We start from the raw sequence: 21531 nt of genomic DNA, 5'->3' as shown, positions 1-21531 counted from the left end.
TTTCCCACGTGCCCCATTATTTCCCTCCCTCCATTAGGGGAGGCACCACTACTCTTTCTGGAGCCAAGGCTTTTCACCCCTCGTCCCGGGAGGGCCCCAGGGGCCCCTAAGACCGTGGCTGCCGCAGGAGGAGGAGAAGGAACCGCAGGCCGTGGGCCTAGGCAGAGGCTGCGCGCCGCAGCTCGCCGTGCTGGGAGGGAACCCCCACAGCTACCAGGGGCTGCCCTGGAAATCCCAGAACACGTTTCCCGGGGATTTTCAAGCCTCGCACCTTGTAACACTGACACAGCCCCCGCCCTGTGCCTAGGTAATATACGGGCAGGCCCCGAGCTTTGGGACCCCAGCGAGGCAAGGGGACCGGCTTAGCCTGGACACGGTTATTTCTCTGCCTCGCGGAACCCCATGGAGGAGCCTCTGTTTCCCGGCCGAAGGGTAAGTGAGACGGACCCGCTGGTCCGTTCCTTCAATCATCCGCTCCGGCCCGAAGCAGGCAACATCCGCCTCACGCCGGCGCACCCGCAGCGAAGGAACCGCCTCGCTCCTGGTGACGCGAAAGGGCGGGCAGCGCGTTCATTGGTCGGCCGACGAATCCCGCCCACTTCCGGCTGTGGCCATGGTGACCGGGATCGGCAGGTAGGGTAGGAAGTGGGGCGCGAGAGGTCCCGCCCCCGCAGGGCAAGGTGGGGGTCGCGGGGTGTCCCCGGCCCCGGGGTCAGGTAGGGCTCCGTGTGGGGACCGGGCCGTACCGAGGCTACGCAAGGAAGGGCAGCCCGGCTCTGGAGAGCGGCTGGTCCGGCTGCGGACCCAGCCCCGTGGGCTTTGGGGCGGAGCGAGCCCGGCTGAGACTCCTCGTGCACGGCCGGGAGATGGGCACTAGCAACGGTGCTGTCTCCCTCCAGCCACCCCATCTCGCGGGGCCTGGGCGGGGAGGCCTCGACAAAGGGTCCCGCTGAGGGTCACGGCGCTGCAGCTGCAGCCTCGCGACCCCTAGGACGTTGGGCAGAGGGAGACGCGATCAAGCCCTTCGGGTGTAACTTCTAGGTGTTGCTTCTCTTCCCTGCACGCTGGTTGGTAATAGGACCTGAGAGCTCGGGAGAAGGGGCAGGGAACGGAGACATTCCAGGGAAGTTGCATCCGAAGAAGTGGGCTGTAGCCCACGAAAGCTTATGCTCTAATAAATTTGTTAGTCTCTAAGGTGCCACAAGTACTCCTGTTCTTATACCAGGGAAAGTAGCCCTAGAAGTGAGCGGCGCCTGCAGCCCTGCTGCAAAAACAGCTTCTTGGGCTGGCAAACATGTGACTCTCCCCCGAGGAACCCTGGTCCGCTTGACATTAGTAGAGCTGATGTAGAACGACCAGATTATTATGGTACAGAGAGATTAGAGAAAAGGGGCATAAAGATAAGTAGCCTAAGGGACTGGTAAGGTCTGTTGTCTGGAACCTGAAAGGGAGAGTGGGCATGAAGACTAATGAGTTGCAGGGGCACCACTGGAGAAGGGAGGTGGATCTGGCCAGTTTTGTTGGCTTTTCTTTGCTGAGTTAAATTTAGTTATGACAATTAAAGGGGTTAGTTCTGTAACTAAGTGTGAAATTTGAAAAGCTTAATTCTGAGATGTAATTGCAATCTATGATATGAAGAATTGTGTGTGGTGACCAGTTCTTTAGCTACAGGAAGGTACAAAGTCAAAGAACATTTTGACCTCTAGGTTATCAGTTCAAATCCATCCCAAGACAGTAGTAGTGACCAAAAGTCATTGCTGTCTGATGGCTGTTCAATGGCCTATATGAAATAGAGCTGCCACTACCTTTCACTGCTGTTATACTCACTAATTATAACTTAAAGAAAACAGGGGAGGAGGGAGAAATTGGAGATAGATTTATTTCCCCAAAATATTTCAGATGGTGTTTGGTCTGACAGAATAATTTGTAGTAAGATATTCTTCTTGGCTTTTGAATCTTTTTTTCCTATATTTGTCAGTGCTTGAACTTGTGCACTTCCCCAAGCACCTCAGCAGAGAGCTTAGAAAGGGGGATTTAGAAATAAAGTTGTATGATCAAGTGAAAGTGGCTTAAAAAAATTGCTGAGATTAAGAATGATCTGTCCTGAACTCCCAATCTGGCAGTCATGTCAAGTGCTTAAAACATTAATTTCTTTTCCTGTCTGACATGGAGATCACTGTATTGTATAATGACCACATGTCAAATCATACACAACACAGTAAAATTTCCTGTTGAAATACAGGTATTGTTTGACTTAAGATATGGTTTGTAGTAATGTCTACAAGATGGGCAGCTTGTCGAAATAAAGGTGCAAAAACTCAAGCCTCAAACTAATACAACTATGTCCATTTAAAAACAAAAAGCCCGAAACCACTGATTTGTTGCTTTCCATTGTGTTCCACTATGTACAACAAAATTAAAAACCAAGATCCTTACCATTTGTGGCTCTTAGAGCATCCATGGTGCTCTTTGTAAGAGTAAGAGAGTTAACCATGACATCCTGGCCAAATTCCAACGTGGGTTATTGCATTCTTTCTCCCTAAATTCCCTCTGCCTTTTCAGTTGGATACAGAAGTTTTCAATTTGTGTGTCATGTTGGTGAGTTCTGTGGAATGGCCACCGAGTGTCACCTTAGAAGTTTTAGTTACGGCTGATTGTCTAGAGTTCTTTGGAACAAATAGTGTTATGTAAGTGTAAACTACTGTTTTTAGGTAAGTTAATTATTTACATGTGTAGGAGTGCGTGGCCATCCTTCTCCCTCAGTCTCAAAGGGAAGCCACGCCCCCTCACTTGGGTCCCTAGCAAGGCAAGGGTTACTGGGGAAATAGCAGTTTCTAAGGCAGGGGTGAGCAAAGTATGGGCCCGGGGGCCACATCCGGCCCTTCAAATGTTTTAATGCGGCTATCGCCAGGGAGCAGGGTCGGGGGCTTGCCCTGCTCCATGTGTGCCGTGGCTCCCAGAAGCAGCAGCATGTCCCCACTCCAATTCCTATGCGTAGGGGCAACCAGGGGGCTCCACACGCTGCCCCGCCCCAAGCGCCACCCCCGCAGTTCCCATTGGCCAGGAATCACAACCAATGGGAGCTACAGGGGCAACACCTGCGGACAGGGCAGAGTGCAGAGCCGCCTGGCTGCACCTCTGTGTAGGAGCCACAGGGGGGACATGCCGCTGCTTCCGGGAGCTGCTTGAGGTAAGCACCGCCCAGAGCCTGCACCCTGACCTCCTCCCGTGCCCCAACTCCCTGCCCCAGCCCTGATCCCCCTCCTGCCCTCCGAACCCCTTGGTCCCAGTCCCCTCCCAGTCCCCCCACCCTGAACTCCTCATTTCTGGCCCTACCCCAGACCTGCACCCCCAGCCGGAGCCCTCACCTCCTCCCAACCCAACCCCCAATTTCGTGAGCATTCATGGCCCGTCATACAATTTCCATACCCAGATGTGGCCCTTGGGCCAAAAAGTTGCCCACCCCTGTTCTAAGGGCTTGTCTACACTACCGGCCGGATCGACGGGGAGTGATCGATCCAGCGGGGGTCTATTTATTGTGTCAGATGTAAATTGACCGCTGATCGCTCTAGCGTTGACTCTAGTATTCCACATCAACGAGAAGCGCCAGGGGAATCGACGGGAGAGTGTCTCCCGTCGACACACCACAGTAAGTAGATCTAAGTATGTCGACTTCAGCTACGTTATTCACGTAGCTGAAGTTGTGTAACTTAGATTGATCCCCTCCCGTAGTGTAGACCGCCCCTTAGGCCCTGGTCCTCTAGGCCCCTCAAGCAGGGCCTGAGCACCAAACAATCGGAAATCCTGGCTCTGCCAGAGAGCAGACAAATGCTTGTCTGTTGGCCTAAGGTAGGGAGGTGCCACCCCAGGGGTGGGGTTGGCAGCAAGGGATAGGGGGACCCTGGCCCACCCTATTGCACCAGGTCCCCAGCCCAGGGCCTTAATAGTGGTGGAGGTTTTCACCACTGGGTCAGTGGGGATCCGACTCAAACACTGACCTGGATTCAGGCAACACCACAACCGGACTAACATCTGGTATCCCTGGGCTACTTCCTATACTCCCCTCATGGTATACCTGTTGTTCGGGGTTCTCCTCCAATTCACTGCTAATGGCAGCTCTCTGGGTCCTCATCGCTGTAGAGGTCCCCATTGGGCTCAGTCCCTGGCAGGAGCCATCTGTCTCCTCCAGCAGCTCCAGCCCAACTGAGCTGCAGGGCCTGCCTTTTACTCTTTCTGTCCTGCCCCTCTGCTTCTGGCAGGACTGGCATGGGTGTCCTGGCTTTGCCCACCAAGGGGCGGGCGGGGAAGGCCAAGCCCCCTTGGTACAACATGGATTTAATCACTTCACTGTTATACCTATATGTTTTTCTTATCAAATTCTGAATTAGTCTTTGAGCCTCAGTCTGTCATTTGCAGAGAACTCTCATGTGGTCACATGGAAGTTCTGAGTTTGTTACCAACTAAAAATTGCTGTTCACTCCTCATGAGATCATTGTAACAGTTTAATAGGTGATGTTTCCATAGCAGTTTTTTAAAGTCTTAGCTTATCTGAGGTGTGATTTAAATTCCTCTCCAAAGTGTTTGGCTCAATAAAGAGAGAAACTGATATGAAACAAACAGCCCTGGGCCAAGCACTTAAGACACTGGGACATCTCATGGATGGAGAGAAAGGAGGGTTTTGTTTTTTAAATGTAGTGAGATCCAGTTTCAGGTTCTCTACTCCACTGGAGAGCTGAACTACGTTTCGAACATGCTCCTACTCTGCAGAGATCCCAGCTGATCCATGAGTCTTTCCTTGCCCCTGCAAAGTACATAAAATTCATTATTCTTCCTGGTAGCTGTTCGCTTCAGCCCCTTCAGCACCAGCTTAAAAAATTCAGCTGCTCTCTCTTCAAAGATTATTTTTTGTTTATTTCTCATTCTTCTCTATATCTATATAAGCAAGGGAACCTAAATGACCCTCACATCTCCAAGGTCACAGACAGTGTTCCTGAGGTCTGTTGCTAGAGGCTGTTCTTGGCAATTTCCTGCCAGTGTTGGAGTGAAAGTGGCTGCTTGGCCCCCTGCCACTTCCCAATTTAGATCTGTCTGCCCCATGTCACCAGACCAGAGGGAGACACTATCACAGAGAGCCACTGCTGGCAAGGGAGCTCTTTTCAAAGGTAGGAGATTGTACTTTCTTCAGACCAAAGACAGTAGCTATCACAGTACAGCTCTGCACTTCTTCCAGCACAGTCACTCCCCTACATAGGGGCTCTTCTCTTTTTGTTTTATTTTTTAAATGAGACCCTTCGCTTTCTAAAAATACCCTCCCAGTTGCTACCATTTGTCACGTAAAGTACAACGTGATTCTAGGAAGCTGGAGTTACAGGAGAATAGGTATTATGAGAGACAGTTCTTCACCATATAACTGTCTTAGGTTTGTGGTTTTTCATAGAGCCCCTTGGTACGTTAACTTGTCTTTGGGGCTTTAGTGCTCTCTAGGCAGACCCTTTCACTCCTTCTGACTTCTACCACCTTCTGTTTGGTTTGGTTTGAGGGGGGAAATTATTTGCATGTGTGGCTGTGATCTGTTTTATACTATTTAGTCTTTTTGACAAGTTCCCAATAATTTGTATTTGTTTATATTCATTACAGTTTTTATTTACCCTCCTGTTCAAGTTCCTTTCTCCTCCCCTGCAAACTGTATGTTCTTCTGTGCTTTTGGGGGTCGTGAGAGTTATGATCAGTGATTTGCAACAGTTATGAGCTTGGAGTCCCCTCTTCTCCAGATAATTTGGTGTCATCTTAAACCTTTCTTCTAGCTGTCAGGAAAAGGTAGTGGATCCAAGTCTTGGAATGGTGATGCTGGGATCTTTAACTTTGAAGCTGGAAGTCTGGGGAACGCCCATTGTATCTTAAATTAACCAGCAGGGTTGATAATATGGGCTGCCTCCTGGTATCTCTTCCTGAGATCCCTTTAGTTACTCTGAAATTTCATCAGGTTTTAGGCCTTCTGACCTTCTTCCCACAAGCTTTTGAGTATTACAACTTGACATTTTGTGCTGTGGATAAAGTCCTTGTTGATCCCTAGCCTGTATTCCTTCCCCAGTTCACAACTACTCATTCCTTCAACCCCTCCACCAAGTAAACCTCAAGAAAACTGATCAGGGCACATTCTGATACCCTGTTGTGTCAGCAAAGATGCTGTGCTCAGTGAAACTGATAGTGCCCTGCTTAATAAACGAGAGCACACCCTGTACTGAATTCCTTGGTTTCTGTGGCCATCCATTCCAGGTTGGGTCTGCCTCCAAACTATCTGTCAATCGCTATCTGTATCTAAACTCTCAACAGCAGGTCATTGCTGGGAGACTGGACACAACAACTAAGGGCTAGATCTATTTCCCATTAAAAGGGAATTCTGTTGACTTTAATGGGAGCTGCAGTAGTGCCCAAGGTGAGAGGTATTCTTGCCTTTCATGAACCACTGAAATCCTTTCCATCAGGAAGATAGTCTAAGTGGCAGCTAGTAGGAAGTACTTCTGTCCACCCCTTTTATGCATTTAGGGACTATCAAGCAGTGTCCAGATTCCCTCTGATACTCCACAGCACATGCTATTCCATATATTGACCAGAAAGCAAGGTAGGACAGGGTTTTATAGTCAAGCTATGACTAGTGAGTGAAACCCTTCCTGGAGTTTCCAACCCCAGATGGCCAGGAGAGTAGCTCCCTCCTTGAATCAATCCTAAAATGTCCTGAATGGTGGGGCCATCAGGCCATGCCATTCTGTCCTTATTTCCATAATTCATTGCTGGGCAATTCCTTAATGGTTTTAAATTCCACTGGCGGTATTGGTCCCTGGTGATGTTCTTGATTGAATGAAGGACCTTTGCTCTCCCCATAGAAAAATAGACTGTAGAACGGCGAATGGAATACAGTAACCTGGTGCCGTGTTTACTTGGGGCAAACTGTCCTCCAGCACCAAGAGACCCAGAGTGGACTAAGGTATTTTCTCTGTTGACCATGGAATCCGAGACGGTTGTTCCTTGGGCGCGGATGTTTACAAGAGGGTTTGTAGTTTTTTACTTCCTATCCATTTTCTATTGGTGCTGCCTTTTGCTTTAATTGGATTCTCAAAAACCACAAGTGAAGAAAACGGCAGATCACTGGGAGCTTTCACCAGCCAATAGGGAACCACATATACACAAGTCACCTTCTTCTGCAAAGCCTTTTTACCCCAAGTCATGTGACTGTGAGGAATGGGGTTAGTTGCTGGTATCCATGTTGTTATGTTTTTTCATTCTCTTGTTAATGATTTCACTGTTGGCCACTGCTGCAACTCTTATGCCATAGTGATGTTTTCCAAAGCGCTGACTTGTTCCAGCACTGCAGATGAGATGTACTTGGTACATAATACAACAAAGAAAGGGCTAAAGTGTGTTTGTGAGCCTAAACAAAAGCCTATGTAAACATGACGTCTTAGTATTCCTCTTCCATATTTACTGTTTCAGTGACTTCCATATTAAGCTTGTTCAGTTTTATAAGTCAAAGAAATGAGTGTTGTTTTTTTTTTTAAACCTGTAAGTTGATCCTGAAATTGGAGCAGAGTTTAGTGATCTAGGTCTGAGGTACTTTAGCAATTCTTTCCTATGCTTATTCCTCTCCAAGACAATTAAGATCAACCATGTTATCCCTGATCTCTGTCCTGAGGTCTCAAGCCTGACTGAGTTGGGGCTTTCTTTGTCCTGGGATTCTTGTTTATAGAATTCCATTCCAATTCCATCCTCAGAGTCTCTCGGTGGCTGGCAAGCCTTCCTATTCAGGTAGGTATCTCTGATCATTCGTATCCCCCGTTTCCCCAGTTCTTTCTTCCTGGAAATCGTAAAATCAAAGTCCTGCTGCTGGTTGTGCATCTGGTTCACTGTGATCTTGAGGTGGAGATTAGGTCACTTGTCCAGTTTCCCCATGCATAAATATGGAAATAATAGAAAAAAGGGCAACAAAAATGAGTAGAGGTACAGAAAGGCTTCCAGATGAGGGAATTAAAAAGACAGATCTGCCTAGTTTAGAGAGGAGATGAATAAGAAGTGAGGTGTACAGAGAAGGTGAGTCAGGCACTCATTTATGCTCTTTCAGAATGCAAAAACAAGGGGATAGCTCAATGAAATTAAAAAGCAGCTGATTTTTTTTTGGTCAGTAAACTAGATGACTGATCCCCACAACAGCCTGGTGCAGTAGGTAATTCTAATCAGTGTGAACTTGGACACTGCAGAATTGCTTTAGATAACACATGGGAATTGTCCATATCCTGTAGACTAGGGTGGCTATCACAGTCATTGTAAAACCGGTTAAAAGGTATTCTATCCCCACTGTACATATGGGGAAACGGAGGCAAAGAGGCTAAGGGCCAGATTTTCAGAATAGCTCAGCTCCCTTATAGGCACCTCAATTAAGTGGCCAGCTCCCCGTGAAAACAGCTTAGATGTCTAAATGGGAGTTGAATATCTACCCTGCCATAACTTGTTCCAAACGCAAAGGTCAGTGCCAGGGCTCTTGCCTCCCAGTTTTGCACTTAAACTCTGGATCATGGCCTCCTCTTGTTCTCTGTGGGTACGTCTACACATTAAAGAAAAACCCGGGCCTGGCCCATGCCAGTCGACTCAGGCTCAAGGGTCTCAAGATGCAGGGCTGCTGCGTAGACTTCCGGGCTCAGGAACCCGCCCACCCCACAAGTGGATTGGCTTATAGCCACCTGGAATAATGTATAGGTACTTGTCTGTTATGATCCACATTTCGATACTGTGGTGATGAATGCTATAGAAAAATCTAAGATGTTTTTATAGTACCATAGATGGGAAGACACTTCCCAGCCCAAGGAGCATGTGGTCCAACTGTGTCGTGCACAAGAAAACAAATGCAGAGAGTGAACAAAAATGTAAAATGAGAGAAAAGGAGGCCGTTGGAAATGGAATCTCTGAGCCTAACTTTGTAACATGGTACTTTAAGATGTCCAAAACCAAATGTCCTGTCGTGATGTTCAAATTGGCATTTAAGTGTCTAAAATGGGCATTTACATGATACTACCAATTTTGTGCAGGATTTTGACATTTCCCTGAAATGTCCACATGAAAACTGGGTCCTGTGTGCTGGAGAGGGGCCAGGGTGGAGGGCAGAGAGGGGGTTAAGTGTATGTTAGTGTCTTAATCTGGACAACATCCTAAAGGGAAAAAGGGTCACCAACAGGTTTCAATCTCTTCCTAGCTTTTCTGGCTGTGAAATGCTCATTGGCTTTCATTTTGTAGCTCTAGGAAGAACATTCCCAGAGGGAAGCTCATGGATCTCACCTTCACAGCCATTGTCCCACTGCTTCTCGGCAGCGTGGGGCTCTTCGCCCTCTTCAGGCTGCTACAGCGAATGAGGATGCGAGCCTACCTCCAGGATGCAGTAGTGGTGATCACAGGAGCGACATCTGGCCTGGGGAAAGGTGGGTCTCCAAGCGCACCGCAAGGTGGCGGGAAGCTGGGGTGCAGAGGGCTATGAGTGAAGAGGAATTGTTTGTTCAGAGCCACACCCTTGTGAGCATGTAACAGCACGGAGCAGAACGGTTCTGTGCCTTTGCACCTTGGAGAGGTAATGGGAATAGCTGTACATCCAAACCAGTCACAGCTACACATACCTCAGCCCTTACTAGAAAGGCCCCTATTGTTTGTTTATATAAACTTGAGAGCTCATTGAAGTGAATAACTGGTAGCAGAAACCCTATGCTGTCAGGGGCCTTTGCCCACCTAACATACTGGGAAAGCCAGGAGAGCAGATGATAGATCCTACAGATACATGGAAAATTCAAAGATTCTTATGTCAACTTTATAAATGCTAGATGTATTCGTATGGGCTAGGGATTGTATTCTGGCTCCATGGGAAAGTTACAGGAGTTTTATACAGGAACTAAAATCATTGGAGGAGGGGGGCAATTTTATGCAAATCTCCAGGTTGGTAATAAGTCTGGAGAAGCCTCACATTGCATAGACTGCTTTGACCTGATTAGAGGTCTAGTAAACAAAGAACTGAAACCCTTATCACATGATGCCCCTGACATTGGGGGGGGGGGGGGGGAGGCCACTCGCATCTGATCCAAGAACTTACATGGGACTGTGAGGGACAGGCCCTGCAAAAGGACCTGGCATCTTTTAAAACTTGCTAGGGTCTCCGTGTGGAAGATGGGTGACTCTTGGTAAGCTAGACATGTGTACCTGAGTTGTTCAGTGTTAAGATTTGTCTTCTCTGAAATGCTGCTGTTCTGAATAAATACTTTGCTTTATGAAAGCTGGCTGGTCCCTGGTTAACCCTGTCATTGTCACAGAGAACAGGACTGCAGGCACTGAACTAAAGTCAGGCCTGCTGAGGGGATTACAGAGAATTGCCAGAGAAACTGCAGCCTAAATCCCCAGTCTATAGGGAGAGTGTTTTGGGACTCCCTAGAAGCCTGAGACCTAAGTGGGGTGACCTCAAGGAGGATGCGAAGGACTTAAAGGTGCAGTTACCTCAAGAACTGTGACACAGACCATTTCTATAAGACGTTCTGGAGCTGGTGATCTGGACTCGTCTCCTCTTGTACTTCCAGATTCTTTTCCCCAGTCTGTTCCTGCCCACAGTTAGAGGGCATGATTCTATGCATGCTTCTCTCCCCTTTGGGTACAAATTTTAAGTTCAAACACCCCACCGCACTATTGTCAATAGGAGCTAAGAACTTTAAAAAACGCAAAGGTGGTGCATTTGAACAGCCATCAAGTATGTGACCTGGTAGCTTTTGTCAGTGGGAGACTTATGCGCTGCCTGGGTGGATGTGCTCTATAATTCTTCTTCCCAGAATTGCCTTAAAAAAGCTTCTTGGACTTCCAATGTCCTTTCTGCTGTCTTGTGACTTCTCATTGTCACTTGTACAGCTTGTGTATCCTACCTACCTTTTCGATTCCTCCTTGAGGAGCAGAAACCTCACTAGCGGAATGGTCAAAATAGACTGGATGCCCATCTCAGCCACTCAGAACTGAAGAGCTGCAAGTGGGTGTGAGGGGGCGGGAGGGGTATCATGTTTCCTGTTTGGAAGAGAGACAGAACCAGTGTCCTGGGAGAGACCTTTGAAGTCAAAGTAGCGTATTGCAATTTAAATACCATACGTTTATTGGGAGTCGCTTTGCTACTTGTTGCTTTTCAACTAAGGAGCAAGAAGGGATCCTCCCAGCCCAAAGTTCTTATCCCCTTTTAAAATTTTAGTTCCGCCCGTTATGCAATCAGTTTTCCTCTCTTACAGGCTCTGCTGCATTAAAACCCCAAGCAGACCGTATGCCATCTTTTTCCCGGGGCTATTTATATATTGACACATTTAATTACCCTTGGCAACGTATTGTTCCACACCCTTACATGTCATCACAAAGCAGTCCAGCGTAATTAATAAGGGACTTACTTCATTAGGTTAGGATCAAAGGGCGTGGAAGGACATACCAACTGCCTAACAGTGGTCAAGTGTTTCTAAAAGACAGAGCTTCTCTCTTACTCCAAGGCCTTTCTGCTGGGACTCAAGCTTCTGAGGCTGCCTTGCTTTTCAGACAAAAGATGAAAAATTAAGATGCTACTTTAAAAATAAAAAGCTTTTCTATTAGAAATGTGGTATAAAGAAAATGCATCTTGCTATAAGTTTAAGATTCTGTTGGCGAGATGATTTGGTCATGTGATCCACATGGCCACCTCCAACCCATGCTAATGGGATCTTTAGTGCATGTCTCCAGCTATAAAGTAGATACAAAATCTGTTTCTGGCATTAAAACATCTGCTCTTCTTTTATCCCCTTCCTCCAAAGAATGTGCAAAAGCTTTCCATGCAGCTGGTTCCAGACTGGTGCTTTGTGGCAGAAATGGTGAGAGACTACAGGACCTGGTGCAGGAGCTCTCTGCCAAGGCCAATCACGCAAAGAATGTAAGTATAGGGAGAGAACGGACTATTGCATCCTGGTGCTGGGATTGCTGTTCATGCCATTACAGGATAGGCAGAATTGCTTGTTGAATGAGAAAGTTGCAATGCTGCAATTACCAGCAGTTTATGCTGCATGTATGGGAATATAATCTAGTAATGTGTCCTGTCTTGCAGAAAATGTTCTTGAGTCAACCATCTTAAAAATGATCCATGATCTAACAAACCAAGTGTGTGCATGCAGGAGGGAGACCTGTACCCCTGGCAGAGTAACTTAACTGACTTCAGTTTTGTTTTTGATCTCTACCTATAAAATTGGCTGGATAAAAGGGTAGTATCTGGCCACTGAAGGTTCTTAGCGGTGCAGGTACAATCCCAGGATAACAGGCTGGGACTCTGACTGTATCAGAGTTATTTTATCTAACAAAGTAGTAACACTTTGGTGCAAGAGAGATTCCAGGGGGATCGCACTTGCTCACTCCCTGCCTGGCAGCTGGTGTTGGGAGCAGGCCAAAGTGCAGTGCACTCCAGCTATTCTGTACTCGTTTATTAGCCCACAGAGGGCTGTTACATGTTGGCACAACTTAGAGCTGCCGTAGGGAGATGCAAAGGTGACTTAAAGCTGCCTTTTGATCCTTCACCTTGTTCCTGCACCAAGTGCAGAAATGGAGCAACGTAGAATTGAGGCCCTTAGCTGTATCTCTCTGTCCTATCAACACATTCCCCCCCAAGCAGGGCAGAACAAACTGGAGGGATGTGTGTATGGTACCTCCATGCACTCTGACATCTACTTCCACACCTCTAAGCACCATAAGAATCTTCTGATGTGCTCTTGGGCCAGTTTCCTCATTAAATAGCTCTTTGTCTTTGCTACTTCCACCCTTCACGTCGCCACTAACCCTTCCCTAATGCAGAAGGGTGATCCATGTTTGTAAAGTGTTACCAGTTTACTGCGGCTCAAATCCCCAGTAGTTTGAGGATGGGACTGCTTGGAGGATGTGGGTAGGAAAGAAGAGTGGACTCTTCCCAATAGACTTCCGTGGGACAGTCCCTGACAGGATATCACAGGTAGAAAATTGATCTCCACGCCACTCCATTTCATTACCCTTGTTATTTCCAGTGCTGGGAAGATAAAGAGGTGGCCCAGTTGTGAGGATCATAGAGTTCTAAGATGTGGCCAGTGGCAGCACCGTCTATACTAGTAATACTCAGACCTCAGTGTTTAAGGATCAACATGACCCAAAAGAGTCACAGAAGTATGAATTCATTCTTTCATTTACCAAGCCTCAGTCTAAGTATCACTGCTCCATGCTATGGATGTGTGATCTAAGATTGACATGGTCCCAGCATGCAGTTCTTCAGATTTGAGCAGAAAGCCCTGTGGAGCAAGATGGAACATTGCATGCTGGGATCTGTAGTTTCTTTAGTCCATACCAAAGGAAATGGAAATTTGCTCTATTGATGATTGTGGGTTCCTTGCAAGTAGCCACTGCAGCCTATGATTGGACAAAGGTTGGGTGCTCCTGCCTTCTCAGTTTTGAAGGGACAGTCCTCTTCTTTGCACCTTCTCCCTAAGAAATGGGAATGAATGGGCAGATGGTCAGGAGCCCAGAAGAAGCCTTTTCCTAACATGTAGTTTGTTCACAGATACACAAACCTTTCACTGTGATCTTTGACCTCTCTGATACTAAAACGGTAGTAAGTGCTGCTGAAGAGATCCTGAAGTGTGTGGGTCATGTGGACATACTGATCAACAATGCAGGGATCAGTTACCGAGGCACGATATTGGACACGGGGATGGATGTGGATAAAAAAGTGATGGAAACCAACTACTTTGGTCCTATAGCATTCACAAAAGGTATACACCACTTATCCCTTCCTCATGCATTCAGGCTGGGCTGTTGCTTAGTTCTTCAGATGGGGATTACCCCTGCCCCTTGTCCTTGCCTCTTCAGCTGTTCTAACTGCTTACCGTTGCCACCCATTCTTAATCCTATTAAGATTCTTCAGAAAAAAACTCCTGAACTCTGTCTTTGCTCTCTCAATTCTCAGAGGCCCTTGCACTAGGATAGTTTCTTCTGTAATTGTTGCGTACCCATATTATTTGTGTATCCCTGGTGACAGCCCTATTTTGTTTTAGTCTGGTTTGGAAAAGTTTCTGTGTAGACAGCAAAACTGGGATCCATCTGGGAGTGGTTACCTGACAAGTTTAGAAATATTGAAACCAAGAGCAAAAGCCCCTTTTATGACTTCCAAGAGGAGTTTCCTTCTGCCAAGCCATAGAGGGTTAGAAAAAGACAGGCACACCCTTCTTGATAGCATTTCTTTCTCTACACAGAAGTGATTTGCCTCTCCTCCCCTTGTAACGTTTCTGGTGCTCCCTGGTGCATCCTGCCACTTTTACTGTAGAATGTAAACCCTCCAGTTCTGCCTAAAATTGCCCAGAGTTCAGATGGGCTCAGCAGAGCCTGTCTTCTGTGACCTAACTAGAATCTGTTGTACTCTTATCCATGACCTTATGCTGGGGGGGGAGGGGGAGGTGCTGTGTGTTATTGTAGTGCTTGGTGGTCAAGATCAGGGCATACTGCGTTCGATGCTGCACAAACATTTGGTAAAGTCTATCTACCTTGCTCTTCAAACCTCCTCTGATTCTAGCTCAGTAAACATTTCAAGAAATGCCTTGTTCTCCCCTCTGCCCTGGTAGAAGCCCAGAGAGCACAGCCAGACTGCAATAGCCAGGTTTGCTATCCCAGCTGAAGCTGCAGTTAGTGTTCAGGTTTAAAGTGACAATCATGGTGCACACCACCCTTTTGACTCCAAGGAGGATGGTTCATGAGTCGTTAGGAGTGTGTAGAATAGTTCATGATGGAGGGTGCCTCTGGTATTGCAGTCGCAAGTGGAGCTGGAAGATTTTGGGGGCGGGGGGGAGGAGGGAAGAGAAGAACCGGGAGAGAATGGACCTTCTTGGCATTGCTTAATCTGGGGCCTAACGAGGGGCTTTCATTTTAACGTGAGCATCATGTTAACCAGTGTCCCCTGACCCTGCTCCTAAATTGGATCAGCAGACCTTAGATGACCCCAGGTTTCGTAGTGGCACTGCTCTTATAAACACTGATTCTGGGTAGCAGTAACAGCAATTATTGTTCTTCTGAATGAGTCTCCCCCCCTCTCTCTAGCTCTTCTGCCCTCCATGATCAAAAGACAACAAGGCCACATTGTGGTGATCAGCAGCGTTCAAGGCAAAATAAGCATTCCTTTCAGATCAGCATGTAAGTATAGTACCTGTATGCAGGATGGGGAACAGGAGTCCAGGGCACTTGCGGGGAGGGCTGAATATTTGGATGCTATTTCCACTGCTCCCATCCTTGGAGGAGGCACTATGCATGGAATGCAAGAGCTGTGGAACATTTTCAATGTGGGCTCAACCCTCTGACACAGTGGTCAGAAGTGTTCAAGGGAGGGGAGCCTTGAACACAAGTCTTAGAAACTTCATAGACTGAAGCTCTGGTCTAAAATTCTCAGGGGAGGGCAGGCCAGGATCTCCTTCCTTACCCTGACAGCTTCATGGCATCAATCCATGCTAGTGTCTGAGAACCCCTGCAAACTTTAGTTACTAGGATTTAGTTCCATAATCATATTGCCGTTTATCCTTGCTCTTTTCCTGGCTTCTGCGTGACAGTTCTCCCTGGGTATAAGGATCCTGGGAACGTAGAAGCGTATCCTGTTACTTAAAGAGCACAGTAAATTGCACACTGCTTTACCAAAAAAATGCATAAGCAGATAAGGTCTTTGGCATGAAGAGCCTGCAGTCGAATTTGGACATATTTCAGACTCAAGACAAGAGCAATCTGTGAAAAAATTAGTGTAGGAGACCTCAAGGAAATAGGGATTTGAAAGGAGAGAGGGAGAGTGCTTGAAACATGGGAAATTGGAGACCATTTCAAGCATAGACTGCAGGATGAAAAGCAGGTACAAAGCTGAGAGATAAGAGGGAACAGAGAATAAGGAGGAATGCAGAGACAGGTTGTTCGATGAAATGAGTGGAACTGTAAAGAGTCCGATAGGGGAGGAACTTGAACTTGATCTAGAAGGAGAGGGGAAGCCAGTGAAGGATTTCAAGAAGGGGTTGTGACGTGGTCAGAGCAGCAGCAGAAGATAACAATGGTGATGTTTTGAATAGATTAGATTTGGGGAGAACAAGATGAGAGGTGGAAGCTGAGGTAGCTGATACAATATGCTCCAGGCATGGACCTAGGTTTTGGAAGTTGGGATGATGAAGGGGATATGGATTTGAGAGACCACATAAAGGTGACAGGACTTAATGAGAGCCTGAATGTGGGGTGGAGTAGGGAAGAAAAGAGATGCCGATTATCTAGTCTTGCAGACTCCATGCTGGCAGAGGATTAGAGTATTCCTGTTGGACTGGGAAGAGAGACTTTGGGCAGCAGCTCAGTTGAGGTGGGGGGATGCATGGAAAAGAGGTGAACAAGTCCTGCCCTAGGCTGTATGACTTATCTCTGCTCCCACCTTGTTGTGTGATCAGGTTTTTAATTAAGTAAAGAAGCCGCTCCCTGAGCCTGCTCTATGCCTTGTCATACCAGGCCCTGCTGTCCTGCTATTGGGAATTATATTCCCGCTCTGCTCTGCCTCAACCATGTATTTCCTCAATTGCTCTTCTATGCTGAACTCCAGCTCTCTTATCAGATGTGAGAATTGTTCTAGGGCCTTCTGCCCAAGTCAGATATGAAGCCCTGCATCCTGGCCAGCTTCCAACTTGAGTAATGACCTTTTGAAAATGCCTCTAACTTCCATTAAGAGTTGCTGTTCTTCGCTTCTTGGAACAAAGCAATACAGCGTTGCAGTGTGCTGTTAAATGGTGCTGTGCTCTAGTGCCAGAGGGGTTGCAGGTGAAAAAATTAGCCTGAACCCTGCTCCTCCTCCCTCTGACTGCATGCCCAAGTTGTGTTTTGCAGATGCAGCCTCCAAGCATGCCACCCAGGCCTTTTTTGACTGTCTGCGAGCGGAGATGGAACAGTATGAAATCGATGTGACTGTTGTGAGCCCTGGCTATATTCAGACAAATCTGTCTGTCAATGCTGTAACTGCAGATGGATCTCGCTATGGAGGTGAGGATTGGCCTTCTGTACTCATAGGAAACAAGATCACTTCTCTGCTAACAAACTACTCTCAACGCCTCCGCCTCGGCAATTTGCCAGATCTCCATGTTGCAGGCAAGAGAGTGATTGCATTAACAGAGTTCTACAAAAGGGTTGCATCGGCCTCAGGAGTTTGGGGGATGGGGTTTGCCTCAGGGAACGGCTTTGGATGCTGGCTGTAGGGGTGTCTCCAAGGAGTAGCACAAAAGCTGAGATCTCTCACAAAGAATAAATTGCGATTTGGGGGTTATACAGGGACCTCAAGGGGCTTTAAATGGTATGTAGGAGCTGGCATTTTTAACAAGCCAATTCTGTGGCACTCCACACCTGTTTGAAACGAGCTTAATTGACAGTATCAGAGGCATAGCTGTGTTAGTCTGTATCCGAGGAGTCCGGTGGCACCTGAAAGACTAACAGATTTATTAGGGCATCTGAAGAAGTGTTTTTTTTACCCAGGAAAGCTTATGTCCCCAAAAAACTGTTAGTCTTTAAGGTGCCACCAGACTCCTCGTTGTTTTAATTGACAGTGTTTCTTACAGTGTTGCTATAGCCATATCAGTCCCAGGATACTAGAGAGAAGGTGGATGAGGTAATATCTTTTATTGGACCAACTTCTATTGATTAAAAAAAAATATTACCTCATCCACCTTCTGTCTCTGTTAGTTACAGGGATACAAAGAATATACAATAGAAAGGAGACAGTTAGTTGAGAGGGAAGGAGGGAAATGAATTCAGATTATTGAACTATAGCTCCAGCCCCCTTTGGGGACTATGGAAACTCTCCATATTCTCCCTCACTTCAGCCAGTCAATATGCACCTGGCATTTATGCAGTCAAATGGCAGCAAGTGAAACTTGTGAGAGCGTTCAACATTGGAGCCTCCATCCATAACTGAACTAAAATGTCTACTAATGCCTCTGGTGGATCACGTGCTTCAGTGGTGGAGCAATGGCCTGGGATCTGGGAGGACCCCGTCTACTGACCTGAGCTTAGCCATCACTCCAAACTTGGGCTCCCAACAAACCCACCTGAAATTGGTTTAAAAGCAAGAGTCTCACTGACAACAAAACACTATGTGAGCTGAGCTTTCTTGGGGAAATAACCCTTCAGAAACGAGTGCTTACCTGCTGCCCTGCATACCGATTTCCCTTTGCTCTTTACAGTTATGGACAAGAACACCATTGAAGGCAGAACAGCTGCAGAGGTGGCTCAGGTGGTTCTTAATGCAGTGGGGCAGAAGAAGAAGGAGGTGCTCATAGCTGGCTTACTGCCTTCCCTGGCTGTTTACCTGCGAACTCTGTCCCCCAGACTCTTCTTCACTTTTATGGCATCTAGAGCAAGAAAGGAGAGGAAAGCGAAGGACTCTTAGTCAGAGCTCAGCTCTCATGGGCATTGACTAGGACAAGGAAACTAACTCAAGCATCTTGGCTTTGTCTATGGATGTGTTACTTCAAGAAACAAATTGAAAAGGTTGCAGCTTACCATTGTGTGCAGAGTTGGAAGTTCCATGCGGATCACGGGAGGCCCACAGTGCCCCACCATCACCTAGAGAAGGCTTCCTCTACTACAGGTGAACTGGCTGAAGCTGCAGGGGAGGATACCTGAGGAGAACCTTTCCCACTCTCCCCACCCTCATTTTGAGTTTTATTGTTCTCCAGTGAGTAGGAACCAGTGCTGGCTAAAGCCAAGCATAGGCGGATAGATGTTATTTTTCCCCACCCAGTGCTCCCAGTGAACTTCAGTCCTCACCCAGGAGCTCACCAGAGCAGAGTCTGCCCCCAGTCTGATCCAGAAGTTATCCCTTGGGTTGGAATGGTCTACTGTGTCCCTAGTACACCGCATCACTTGATTTAAGCCAAAATTACCTGTTCAGTGCTGCTTTTTAAACAGTTTAAAGTGCCCAGGTCCGGGTTAGGAATGACACCGTGGATATCTGCACTGGATGGAGCACAAGTGACCCATTAAGCCACCTAGCCTTCAGATCAGTTTTTATATTAACCTTTTTCTAAAGTAGCTCTAGACCGACCAGCCCTCCACAGCAGTGTTCGGCTCCAGTGAATGTTGCTGTCATGTAAGCACGGAACCCCCGAAAGGTGGTGGTGGCGGCAGCACCAATGTGAACCTTTGACTGTAAAACACTCAGACACCCAGCATTGTTCTGCTGTGTGCCTAGAGCAAGGAATAAGCTGTGACCCCTTCGGTGCCAGGCAACACGCCTTGTGATGACAAGGGGGGGAAGTGAACCTGTAGGTGCAGCTAATGTAGGGTTACCATACGTCCTCTTTTTCCCGGACATGTCCGGCTTTTCGGCAGTCAAACCCCTGTCCGGAGGGAATTGCCAAAAAGCGGAACATGTCCGGGAAAATGGCGGCTCTGTTTAAGAGCCCGGCTGCCTGAACGCTACCGGCTTCGGGCAGCCCCGTGCCTGGAGACCCTGCGCCGCCGGAGCCCGGGAGGGGAAGTGCCCGGCTGGGGGCGCAGGGTCTGGAGGCACGGGGCTGCCCGAAGCCGGTAGCTCTCGGGCAGCCTGGTTCTTAAACAGAGCCTCCAGTGGCTGGGGCTCTGTGTAACTGACACTGTGTCAGTTACACACAGCCCCGGCGGCTGGAGACTCCAGCCCCCGTGGCTCTATTTAAGAGCCGGGCTGCCCGAGAGCTACCGGCTTCGGGCAGCCCCGTGCCTCCAGACCCTGCGCCCCCAGCCGGGCACTTCCCCTCCCGGGCTCCGGCGGTGCAGGGTCCGGAGGCACGGGGGCTGCCCAAAGCCGGTAGCGCTGGGGCAGCCCGGCTCTTAAACAGAGCCTAAGAGGAGCAGAGCCTCCAGCTGCGGAGGCTCTGCTCCTCTTTGGCTCTGTGTAACTTATACAGTGTAAGTTACGCAGAGCCGCCAGAGCCCCGGAGGGGAAGTGCCTGGCTGGGGGCACAGGGTCCGGAGGCATAGGGGCTGCCCAAAGCCCGAGCGCTACCGGCTTCACGGTTTGCTGGGCAGCCTCCAGACCCTGCGCCCCCGGCTGGGCGCTTCCCCTCCCAGGCACCAGCTGCGCTGGGGAAGCGCCGGCTGGGGGCGCAGGGTCTGGGGGCTGCCCGGGAAACCGTGATGCTGGTAGCACTGGGGCAGCCCTTTCCCCCTGGCTGGGAGTGGGAGGGAGGAGGGGGCGGAGTTAGGGTGGGGGAAGGGGCGGAGTTGGGGCGGGGCTAGGGTGGGGAAATGGGCGGGGCCATGGCCCGTGGAGGGTCCTCTTTTTTTATTTATGAGATATGGTAACCCTAGCTAATGGAGACAGACCCATATGGTTTTACCTGTTTTAAAGCCATTATGTGTTAATTGGGACCTATTACCCCCAAAATACAGTGTGGAAGCAGTATCTTGCTAAACAACTTCAGCATTGAGGCTCCAGGGAGAGGGCACTGTCTCGTCTCCCATTTTCCCTGGGCCTAATGGAGCATCTCCCTCACAGAGGGAGGCAGGACGCTCATCCCTTCTCCTGAACACTGGTTACTAGTAGGAAGGTTAGAATCTGTACCCTAAAGCAGGGTGGTGTTGCTCCATTTTCCACTTGTTTGATAGGGCAGGCAGAAGGGGAGCTGACTCATTCTTAGCTTCCTTATTTTAAAAAAACCCTGATAGCAGAAACCGAGTAAAATCCATCCGTACCCAATCCCTGCACTCAGCTGCTAGCCCATGTCCTGTGCTTATTCTCAGTCTCCATTTCTGCGCACTTTACCACTCTTGCGTGTGTCCTGCCTGTAAGTACACCTCAAATGATGGAAATAAAAGTTGTACTCTGTGTCCCTTCAGGGTTTGAAATGAAGTGTTTTGTGCTGCAGCCCCTGTCAGGCAAGGCAGCTGAAGCTAATTTGGGGGCATTCCTGTGCTGGTGCCCTGCCAATGGGGAGTTAAGATGACATTGTAGCACCATACACCTTAGTCCTAGGCTCTGCTGGCTTGGGCACAGTCTCACTTGTAGAAAAGCCCTCTCCAGCTTCTATTCAGTTGTGAAGGGCAGCCTTTTGCAAGGGTGAGGGGCTTGGAGGGCCTTCCCCTCTGAAACTTGCTTCAGGTTTTCACCTTAAAGTACTGAATTGCTTCTGCTCTGTGGTGACCCTTGCCCCTGAAAGCCCTAGCAAAACGTTACATTGTAGAGCTGGTAAGATAAACATTACAACTCCTTGGATGGCTAACACCACAAGCTTCTTGTGCAAAATCTCAGAGCTGAAGTTACAGCTGATGGAAGCTTTCTGCTGTACTAACTGAAGCTGAAGGATCTCCCAGCTAAGACTTAAATCCAAGGCATTACCAGGCACTGTTGTCTTTAACCACTTCCTCCTTGGGAGGGGAGCTTCCCTTCTACCGAGGGGAACTTCTTCTGTGTTTGCTAGCTTAAGTTTTCATACCTTCCTACCATGGATATGTTTTGTGTAGTTCTTGCTA

General features: G+C 48.2%; 1 protein-coding gene across 4 annotated transcripts; it reads left to right on the top strand.

The window, feature by feature from the left end:
• The first annotated feature begins 541 nt into the window (after positions 1 to 541).
• DHRS7B (dehydrogenase/reductase 7B) lies at positions 542 to 20242 on the top strand. 4 transcript variants are annotated; one of them, XM_054042896.1, is made up of 7 exons: positions 542 to 633; positions 9283 to 9464; positions 11835 to 11950; positions 13592 to 13802; positions 15121 to 15213; positions 16918 to 17070; positions 18264 to 20242. In XM_054042896.1, the coding sequence occupies exons 1-7, from the start codon at positions 614 to 616 to the stop codon at positions 18467 to 18469; spliced, it is 981 nt and encodes a 326-aa protein (XP_053898871.1). In that variant the 5' UTR covers positions 542 to 613; the 3' UTR covers positions 18470 to 20242. The 4 variants fall into 4 exon arrangements, with proteins under 4 accessions (XP_053898871.1, XP_053898872.1, XP_053898874.1 ...); XM_054042897.1 differs by lacking the exon at positions 542 to 633 and adding an exon at positions 660 to 716; XM_054042899.1 differs by lacking the exon at positions 542 to 633 and adding an exon at positions 5114 to 5162.
• Positions 20243 to 21531: the final 1289 nt, after the last annotated feature.

Source organism: Malaclemys terrapin, chromosome 10, assembly GCF_027887155.1.
Source record: "Malaclemys terrapin pileata isolate rMalTer1 chromosome 10, rMalTer1.hap1, whole genome shotgun sequence".
Classification (NCBI taxonomy): domain Eukaryota; kingdom Metazoa; phylum Chordata; order Testudines; family Emydidae; genus Malaclemys; species Malaclemys terrapin.
This window is presented reverse-complemented; position numbering and strand designations above follow the sequence as displayed.